The sequence below is a fragment of the Vicugna pacos genome, chromosome 6, assembly GCF_048564905.1.
Source record: "Vicugna pacos chromosome 6, VicPac4, whole genome shotgun sequence".
NCBI classification, from domain to species: Eukaryota; Metazoa; Chordata; class Mammalia; order Artiodactyla; family Camelidae; genus Vicugna; species Vicugna pacos.
The window spans coordinates 91,779,948-91,790,368 of record NC_132992.1 but is presented as its reverse complement, the minus strand read 5'-3'; the positions used below and the strand labels follow the sequence as shown (position 1 = coordinate 91,790,368).

Below are 10,421 nucleotides of genomic sequence, written 5' to 3'. Positions count from 1 at the left end.
CTGCACTCTGCAAAATCTCAACTCGGTTGGGAAGATCTAAGCATTGCGGTGTCAATGTGAGTGCAAGTCGGAAGTGGCGTGTGAGAATTAACGAACGAAAGAGATTTTAGCCCTTTCACAGTGACTGGTCAACGTACAGCACTCGTAACGGTTTCACGAGGACCCTGTGACCGAGACCCCTCGGAGAGGGACGTCGGCACCGAGCCCTGGTTCTGTTGCCTTTTTTTTTTTGGTCTTTTTGATTTTTTTGCATTTAAGTTGTTAAGAGTTTAGAATAACATACTTATTTCTTTTACTCGTTTAAAGATGAAATTCTTATTATTATCATTTTTGATCATGCATTAAGAAGAGAGAAGAGGGGTCGGCTGGCATTGCGTTGGTCACACGGCATCACAAAGGTAATATACGTAAGCGTAGCGTTCACCAGATCGACACAAAGGATAGCAAACTCCACCACAAAGATTAGAACAGACCGCGTAGAGTGGGCGCTGCGGGAATACGGGGGTGGTGGGAACGGGAACGCCTTCTAGATCTCCTCCTCGCCAGCCTCCTTGCTGAAGGTGGTCATGTCGATCTTCTCGGGAAAGATGATGTTGACAGCCAGGTCCTCTCCGCTGTTGTACTGCAGCAGCAGGTTCTTCTTCTTGCGCAGCATGTGGTTGTAGCGCAGGTTGGACACCCAGGCCTCGCACTTGTTCAGGAAGACGATGCCCACAGTGCCGAGGACCACCAGACTGGTGAGCACGCCCAGGATGGTGAAGCAGATGGCCTGGCCCTCGGAGAGGGGGGGAGCGCTCTTGTTGAGCTCTTTCATGGACACCTTCAGGACGCGGTGCTCGGGCTGCGGCACTGGCAGCTCGTGCACCCCGGGGGTCAGGCGGTAAGTCAGCCCGTAACCGCTGGGCAGACGGGTGACCTGCTGGGGGCCCGCCGCGCGCTTCCGGCCACAGAGGGGGCCCGTGAACTCGGGCTTGCACAGACACTCGAACCTCACCTGGGAGTGCTGCAGGCAGGTGCCCCCGTTCAGGCATGGGTCGTTGGTGCAGGTGGACACCGGGCGGCTGCAGGTCTTGTCCACGAAGCCGGCAGGGCAGCGGCAGCGGAAGTCGCCTCCAATGTCGGTGCAGATGCCCTGGTTCTCGCATGGGTTCGGGGTGCAGCTGTTGGTCACAAGGATCTCGCAGAAATTGCCTGAGAAGCCAGGGGGGCACAGGCAAGAGGCATGGGAAGCCTGGCCCTCGTCGTCCACACAGCTGCCTCCGTGCTGGCAGGGGGAACTGCAACAGAACAGGGGACATGGTAAAGGGCCCTCGGGGGCTGGGCTAGGACATTGATGCTGGGGCTGGGGGACGGACGCTCCTGCCACATCACAGACCTCCTGGGACCTGATGAAAGGGCAGGTGCTCAGAGCACATGGCATGAGTGACTGAGTGCCAGCCAGGGGGTCTGGGCGGGGGGCACGCAGGGCACTGGGACCCCTGCCTGCGAGGGGCTCCCGGGGTGTCCGAGGTGGGATGCACCCCCGAGCGGAGTGTGCACCCCACCCCCATCACGCTGCCAACCTGGAACACGCCTGACCTCCCGGGCCGGGAAGCCTATCTCCTCTCCCACCTCTTGGGTCATCTCTCCGACCAGAGGCCTGATGGTTAGTCACTGGACAGGTAGGGAAACTGAGGCTGAGAGAGGTAAAGTTAGTCACAACCCGGGGCTGCAGCAAGCCCCTCCCCTGGGCTCCGTCCCTGTCCCCAGACCCCTGACCACTGAGGCAGAGCCACGCAGGGCATCCCTCCCTCACTCACTCTCTCCCACCACCACTGCCCCCGACCCCTTATTATTATTTTTTATTTTTACTTTCCGCGGAGTGAGCCTGCAGGCTATTACGCAGGAAACCCTTGGGGACTCTCAGTGAAAGAAATACGCGCTCTGTCTGTGCGCGGCTGTTTAGTAGTGGCCCATTCACCCAAGTGCAGCTTGCAAACCAAAGCTGTTTGCTCAGAGCGGAGCACACGGAGCATTTAATGTAAGTGCTTTTAAACGAGCAGACCCTTTGTCATCTGATAAATGCCAAAACTCCAGGGAAGAAAGGGGCTCTAAGCGCAAGAAATCAGCATTGCTGCTTCAGGGGTGAGGGCAACACAGGACCTGGGCTCTGAAGGAATTTCAAGGACCTCGGGCTCTATTTTGACAGACTGGTTTAAGTCTGTGAGGGAGGAAAGCAAAATATTTTAAAGGTCTCGCTCTGTATTTCCCCTTCCTGCTAGGAGGCAGAACCGGTCACCCTCTCCCCTGCCCCCTCCTGGACATTGGTTTTTAGATGCTGCACAAATACTGGCCCGTGGCCTGCGTGACTCCCGGGGCTCTCTGCACCCCCCCACCAGCCCCGCCCCTGCCCCGGAATGCATTTAAGCTCCAGTTTCCTCACAGGACAGGGGCGCCCCCACCCCCAGCTTTGAATTCTTGCCTCTCTCTCCATCTCTCTGGGCCTCCAGTTAAGCCCCATCGGAGGGTGGGACTGGCTCAGTGCGCAGAGCAGATAAGGGCCGGAAACGGCTGACCTCAGAGGCACCAGAGAGGCTGGTGGCCATTCCATCCGTTGTACCCCCCTCCCAGAGCCCCGGAGCCCCCTCCTCCCTGGGGATAGCTAAGGGCTGGACTCCCCAGCCCGGCTCCTGGGCCTTGTCACCCCCCACCTCCGCCCCCGTGCTGGCCGACGTCCCTTCTCCCCTCCTCCTCAGCCTAGCGGCTCCCTCCTAAGACATCCCGGAAAACCCAAACACGGAGCCCGCCAGTTCCCCAAACCCACCCCTGCAATCCGGGGAGTGGGTTTCATAAAAACAGCCTCAGGCACTGCAGAACTCTGATCTCTTATTATGTTGCCTTTAGAAAATGATGCAGCTCTGAGCTCTGGTTCACAGTCCCAATCTACTGTCATTCACACACGTCAGGACTTCGGAACGTCAGGGGAATGTGAAATCGCCTTCAGGATTGTTTGAAAAAATTATGGAAATGACACTCTCTCCCATAAATACCCTGATCCAGGGCGGCCCCCCGCGGGGCGCAGGATGAGCACTTACTTGGTCTTTTGTCAGGCGACAGGTCCGACTGGGTGAGGCTGAAAGGGTCTTTGGGGGTGTAGAACAGGAATCAAAAGCAGCATTTATCAGATCACACAGAGCCCGCAGAGAATACTTACCCATCCATCACACAGGGCCCGTCTCTCTTCTGACAGTCCTTTCCCGAGAATCCAGGGGCACAGGAGCAATCGTACTGGCCGTCATCCAGGTTCACGCAGGTCCCATTGTTGGCACAGGGGGTCGAGGCACAAGCCCGGACGTCTGGGGGAGGAGGGAGAACCACAGGGAGGTGAGGGGGAGCACAGAGGCTGGAAGGAGGCGGGGGCAGGGGACCCCTCTCCATCTGGCCCAGGGGGACCCCGTGTGAGCTGCCTAGACGTCTCTGCTTGTGGCCACTGCCAAGGGTTGCCCAGTGGGGTCCTGAGCGAGAGGGGGTAGCAACCAAGTGAGTAAACCGCTCAGGGAGCAGAAGGGGCTTCCTGGCATCAGGTCAGAGACAGAAAGTCCCAGCCACTCACGGACAGTCAACCCAGGACAGCTGTGCCCTCTTCCTGGCACCAGGTCTCCCCTTGGGTCCAGCAGCACAACCTTCCCCACCGACCCCTTCCCTTCCCACAAACCGCGCAGAGTCAAGATTCCCTCCCTAATGGCTGTCTCCTCCAGACAAGTTTCTCGCTACAGAGGACGGGAGCGGGGCCCTGCTGCTCGGGACGGGGCAAGTGCAGCCCAGCTGTTAGAAACATCAGCTGCCCTTCATACTTTTCCATCAAAGAGGGGCAGGAGGGAAATGAGATGTAAAGCCCCCCGTCAGGGGCCGAGAAACCTGACTTAGCCCCAGCACTGCCTCCGCCTCCTGGTGGTCTCTCCGCTCTCAGGTTCTGAACTAAGGGGGTCCGTGATAAAAAAGGCTGCATCTTTTGAAGGCAGCGAAATTAGAACTATCGCGTGCTCTCCTGTCAGCACGGGTTTCCGTGAACACTGGGATGGTTCCACCGCCTTTTCACACCTCCCGGCACACACACTTCATTATCCAGGGCTCAGCGAGGCAGGGACGGGCTGAACAAAGGGGCCTGGGTCAGGGGCTCTCTGACAGGGGGGACCCCAGCCCCCAAGCCGGGCCAGGAAGAGCCCCTTTCTCTGCCCACGACCAGCCGACTGCTGAGTTCAGCCCCTCCCCACACCGTGCCTCACTTTCCCCACCGGGAAAAGGAGGGGCTCTCCCTGGCCCATCGCTAAGAGCCCTTTCAGCTCTGGTTTTCCAGTCTCCAAGCTGCTGCCTCAGCCAAACAGAAAGCCAGGGCCAAACAGAGACGCAGCCAGTTAAGGCGGACTGGGCGGGGGTCCCGGGTGCTGAGGCCACACACGTGCAGATTTATTCCCTCTTTTCAAGAGCCCCGCACACTCGTGGCGGGGAGGTAGCAGTCAATCAATAAGGGAGAGCCTGAGCGCCAAGCTGATCCAGAGTGCACGAGGCGCGCTCCTCGGGAGCCCGGCGCGGCGCAAGACAACATAAAGAGGATTTATCATTACGGGAAGGCGCCGGGCGCTAGCGCGCTGAGCCTCCGCGGCAGGCTCCTAATTCCCTGCTCAGAGCTCTCCTGTCACTGGGAATCTTATATTTAAGCTCAAGGGGTGGCGACCACCCTACTCCCCGCCTGCACTGTCAAGCCTTGGCAGCGGGGATCAGCCCACCTTCTCCCCTCCTGGGCCTCCCACCCCAAAGTCGGGTGGATTAAGCTGCCACCAGGAGAAAGCGGCCGGGGGTCTCTGGCTGCTGGGGCAGCAGCTGTGGCCGTGACAGCCTCAAAGATGGGTGAAAAGGGAGAGGGCTGGCAATTACCCGGAGGGCTGTTTCCTCTGGACCCAGCCGTCCAAGCTTTTGTCTGGAAAACTCCACAGGGGAGTCCTGGGCTTCCATACCAAAGAGGGTGGGCTCCAGGCTAAAAGCCCTGAGCCCAAACGGCAGCTTTTCTGGGACCCCTTGGGTCCCCCAAACAGCACAGAGGTACTTAGGGGTGCTCTACTGGCCAGAGTATGAGTCAGCCGTGGGGAAAAGCCTGCACCATGGGGGGGGGCAGGCTTCAAGGACCTGAGGCTGCGTGACGGAGGCTGTGTTGGTTCTGAAAACCCACTGCCTTGGTTACTGGGGCAGGGGCGATAACAACCTGCTCTTAGGTTTTCCTTAAGCGAGGGTGTTAGAAACAGCCCAAGATGAGAAGTAACTCACTTCTGGGGCCGCGGTGGGAGGGTTCTAAAGCTGGCTGTTCCTAGACTTCTTAGGTGTCCAGAGCAGACACCTTTGCTTCCCCAAGCCTCAGTTCCCCTATCAGTACCACTCATCTTTGCCGACGTTGGGCACCGAGGGGCAGAGGCCCTTCGGCAGCTGCCTACACTGCTGGGAGTTTTCTAGAGGACCTTAGTTTGCCTGGGCTTCGGGGCAGCTTTTGCCAAACGAGGATGGGCTCGGATGAGCATTTCGCAGCCTGAAAATGCAGTGACAGCCAACTCTCAATTGCCCAGGGTAATGGAGGACAAAGACTGCATAAATTAATGGAATCAACAGATAACATCAATCTGCCCTTTAGCGGCTTCTCAGCCTTTCCTGACCCCCGACCTCCCCCTATACCTGACTTCTTCCAGCACAGCCCCTAGTCCTGTCCCAGTAGCTCTGATTCAGCCCCTGAGGCCTCCACCACTCAGCACCCAGCACCCCCACCTCCCTCCACTGCTTGCTTGCTTGTTACAGCCTCCTTAACAGTCTCTTGTGTGCATTTCTTAGAGTCTTGGCTCTTCGACCCCCTGAGTCCTTTTCCCTCCCTGAGCTTCAGTGCCCCTGGACAGATTTCTCAGCTCTGGGTTCCCCACCCTCCCAGCTTTGTGGGCGTGTTTATTTGGTGACTCTTTATTCAACTGGCAACCCCCTCTAACCACCCCCCACCCCATGCCTTCTCCGGTGTTGGGTGCTGGTGGTGCAGAGGGGAGCAAAATTGTGTCCCTACCTGTGAGGAGGCTCCCGGCACCAGCGGTAAGTATATGAACAGATCATTACCATACAGAGTGCTTGGTGTGTTGGGATAAGGCAAGAGGGGGAGGGGAGGCAGCCACCAGGCTGTGAGGAGGTTGGCTGGGGGCACGGTGTGGGGGGTGGAGCTGGGGGTGGGCCGGGGCGCGTGCCAACCTATGTCACAGAGGTTTCCATCCCAGCCATCCTTGCAAATGCACTGCCAGGGTTCCACACAGAGTCCGTTAACACAGTCAGGAAAGGTCATGCACTGGTCACACAGGGGACCCTGCCAGCCAGGCTGGCACCTGCAGGGGTTGGGGTGGGGGAGAAAGACACATGAGTTGGGGAAAGAGGCCGGAGAAGGAACCCAGGCTGCTTTCTGTGAACCCAGAGCCCATGGTGGTCTCTGCACAGGGCTGGGCCGGCAGGTCCCAGGAAGCCAGTACCAGTCACCTGAATGGAGAGGCTTAAACAGGAGCCCGGCCGGGAGCAGGCAGAGGGGTCCCCGAGAGCCAAAGGCAGGACTGCGTTTTGCCGCAGTGGCCAGTGGTCTCACCCTGCAAGAGGCTCTCTCGCCACCCCACCTCTGAGAAAGCAGACAGGAGCTGTGGCCGTCCAGTCCCCACCACTTCCGCCGCCCTCCCCCTCCACCCCGCGCTCTTCTCCTCCGCACTCCCCCCACCTTTTCTGCGGGGGCGAGGAAGCTGTTTGCTGCAGTCCAGGGGCCAAGGCCCCCCCATTCTTCTGCCTGACGTCATGACTCCCCAGAATTCTGCCCTATCCCCCCACAAGCTGCCTGGGAGGGGGGACACTCCATTACCTGCAAACATTGTCTTCCTCGCAGAATCCATTTTGGGGGTGGCAGGCCGGGAAGCATTCAGCTCCTGGGGCACAAGAAAGGTTACACCATTCACCTCAAGAGGCCCTGGAGGCCGAGGCGAAGCCCAGACAGCCCACCGCCTCCTCAGAGGCAGCCGACGACCCTCTGCGGGTCCTACCAGCCTCGCACACAGTAGGCACTTCATCTCAACTCACGCAGGAAAAAATTTCTGCCATGTTCCTGTTATGGAATGACCACAGCACACTGCCCAGTTCCTAGGACCAGGTCAAACACCTCATTTCCCTCAAAGAAATTATAAACATCAAATCCTAAAAGCAGGGTTGAGGAGGCAGCGGGCGGACAGGTTTTGACCCCTAAGCACTCAGCCAAACCCTCACTTCCTCAAAGTGAGCCCAAAAGGGGCAGCAGATTTTGAGGTATTCAGCTGTGGAAAAGCCCAGACAGGTTCACCTGGAGGACTCACAGGTGAGGCGTCTGGATTTTTTTAAAGGTTAATCCCAGTTAAACCAGGCACCCAGGACAAGCTCCCCAATTTCCCCCACCCCAGACTCTTCATGTTCAAAGGAGGCGCAAGGGTTTTGCCAAGTGGGCTGCGATTCTGACGTTATTTGGAGATTCTGACACTTTAACGGGCACCTACTGTGTGTGTTTACTTTAACTCTCTCCAGCGTTTCAGACAGCCCCCCTTAACCACCGGTGGGGTGGTAGTGGGGGGACCCTGCGGGAAGGGGGCAACTCTCTCGCTGTCAAAGACAGATGGCCGCTGCAGACAGAAGTGTCGCAGACCCTCACGTAGACAAACGCCACGCAGGAAGGACTCTGGCTGGGCTCCTGGCTGGGAATTTGGGGCTACGACGGCAAAGTCATCTCCCAGTGCCCCCACAGACCTGTTCCCAAACACGCAAGCAGGGACCCCCACCCCCAAAGTTGCACCTCAGAGCATTTCCACAGAGGGTTCCCCAGCATCACCTCGTTTCTCCATACCTCCTCTCTCGGCGCACCGACACCCTGCGAGCGCCACTTCTGCGGGGCGGGAAGGGGCCGGGGTCCCACTCCTCCCCCGCCCCCGGGACTCCCGGGCCGGGCTTTGGCATGCGAGGGTGGCGAGGAGGGCGAGGCAGGCGCAGCACGGGGTTTAGGGTTAGGCGGGACGGGCAGGAGTCGCGGCGCACGGGACGGGGCGCGCGGGGCATCGAGCGGCCGGGGGGCGTCGCAGGCTTCCCCAGAGGGGGCGCGAGCCGGGCCGCCGGGGGGGTGCTCACCATGGGCACTGCGGCCGAAGGCCAGCAGGAGCAAGAGGACGGGCAGGAGGGCTGCGGTCGCGGTCATCGCGGGGCGGCCGGGGTCGCGGTCCCGGGAGCGGCGCGGGCGCGGGTCCGGCTCCGGGCGCCGCGCTGGGCTTCTGGTTGCGGACGCGGAAGGGGGCGCGGGCGCGCGGCGAGGGGAAAGCCAGGGCTGCACCGGGCTGCGCGCTGCGCTCTCCGCTGCCGCCGCCGAGCTGCCGCCGCCGCCGCGCGCGCCGCCCTTTTCGTACCGCCGCCCCCCCGCGGCCTCCGCCCCCCGCCCCCGCCTTCGTGCGCACGGGGCCGGCGCCGGCCAGTCCTGGTGACCCCCGCCCCTCGCAGGGCCGCCCCCCACCACCGCGGCGTCCCGGAAACCGGCTCGCGCACACGGGGCACTCTTGGCTAGACGGGCACAGGTACCCCGCGCGCGTTTGGCGCACGTTCCCCCCACAGGACGGCACAGGGGCGCGCACACACGGGCCCGCTTAGGACAAGTCGCATGCACGGAACATGGGCTGGGCCGCAGACCCCAGGAAGACGCAAGGACACGCTCGGAATACAGTAACACGCACAGAAAAGCCAGAACACTGATCGCCAAGGTCCCGAGCACACATGCCATGGCGCACACACCAAGAAAAACACAAACGCACACTCTAAAGACCGGGGCAACGCACGTTATCGCTCACGCACCCAGAAAAACACTTAGGGGAAGCCTTAGGCACTCACACCCTCAGCCAGAAAGACGCCAGAAAATGCAGACACACTTATAGCAACACACACGACGCAACCACACACTGCGACACACGCGCACGTCATAGAAATAGTCGGGAGCGCCACATGCCCAGTCATAGGCACGCAGAGAGGCAGAGGACATACAGTTATGAAACCCTGGGCATCCGTCAACATGTGCCCAGCCGTCCACACTGAGGCACGTGCACAGCCACGTGCACACCAGAACATGGGAATACCCTGGTAAACATACAGACCCCCTGGGCTCGTGTTCCAGCACATACACCCACACACAGGCAGACAGGCCTTAGTCCTGCCGGAAGGCTCTCATACACCTGATGTTCACACACGCACACATACACAGCTCCTGAAACACACATTGCAGGCTCTCAGTTACATGCTTATCAAAACACACACATACACTCAGCCAGCACACACACACACACCATCGCATCTATCTCTGCCCGCAGTGACACACGTAGGCAAGCTCACAAGTATGCTCACTGTGACACGCACAGTTGCACACCAGGCACTCGGCACCTATTTCAGACCCACCAGGAGGCCTCCAGCCAGGGGTCGCAGGGAAGTGGGGGTCGGAGGTGCCAACCCTGCCAGAGACCCTCCCTCTCCAAAGAGCTCAGCGAAAGCCCCCCCCCCGCCCCCCCCGCCTGGACTTAGAGCCCCACACCCTTCTGGGCTGTCTACCCCTGCCCCCACCTCCACCCCCACCCCTGTCCCTAACAGGGCGGTTTAGGGAAATGGGGATGGTCCTGGTAGGTGGTGGGGTGGTAGAAAGGGAAGCAAAGGTGTTTAACCTCTGGGGAGGGTACCAGGAGGTCCTGGACTTAGGTGGGTGTTTTGTGTACAGTCCATTTGCATCAGTTACTCTGCATCTAGATGCAGGGGCTAGGAGTGGGAGGCCATCTATTTCTCGACCTACCCTTCCCACTGTGCTGAGGCGGGAAGTGATCTCTGCCACTCTGAACCTCGAGTAGCGGGCCTTGGACTTGGGACCATCTCACAAGGCCCTGGCAGGTTTGAGGACGCACTTGTGGTCCTTGGGATGGGTTTGGGAAGTCAGGCTAGGGGGAGTCCCCACCTCCCACCCCACCTGCCCTAGAGCTCTAAGTCCGCTCTCCAGAACCAGGAGCTGCTCTGGGCAGTCTCCTGGAGGCTGGAGGGAGCCCTCACCCCCTTGTGGAAGGCACCTCTTCCCTGCCGTTCTTGCTGAAGACCCAGAAAGAGGGGAGGGCGTGTTGCGAATGGTGTTGGCGACAGGCTGGAGGGAGAAGTCACTCAGCAGCTGCCTCTGACCGGTTCTCCCCGCGGTGGCCCCTGCCTTTCCTTTACCCCATTCTCTTCCATGAACTATTTTCTCAAGGAAAGGAACTGAGTTCAGAGATGGAAGGTCTTTTGCTCAAGGCCCCCGGGCTACAATAGGAGTGGCTGGAGGTCCAACTGTCCACCACATGGAGACGGCCACGGCTTCT

At 59.7% G+C, this 10,421-nt stretch overlaps 1 protein-coding gene across 5 annotated transcripts; it reads right to left on the bottom strand.

The window, feature by feature from the left end:
• Positions 1-299: 299 nt before the first annotated feature.
• Positions 300-8,413, bottom strand: DLK1 (delta like non-canonical Notch ligand 1). Of its 5 annotated transcripts, none has more exons than XM_072964001.1 (7): positions 8,182-8,396; positions 6,899-6,962; positions 6,253-6,383; positions 3,194-3,335; positions 1,563-1,676; positions 995-1,277; positions 300-775 (listed from the first exon to the last, which is right to left on the bottom strand). In XM_072964001.1, exons 1-7 carry the CDS (start codon positions 8,246-8,248, stop codon positions 527-529), a joined length of 1,050 nt encoding a protein of 349 aa, XP_072820102.1. In that variant the 5' UTR covers positions 8,249-8,396; the 3' UTR covers positions 300-526. The 5 variants fall into 5 exon arrangements, with proteins under 5 accessions (XP_072820102.1, XP_072820103.1, XP_072820104.1 ...); XM_072964002.1 differs by having other exon boundaries at positions 300-769; XM_072964003.1 differs by lacking the exon at positions 1,563-1,676 and having other exon boundaries at positions 8,182-8,413.
• Positions 8,414-10,421: the final 2,008 nt, after the last annotated feature.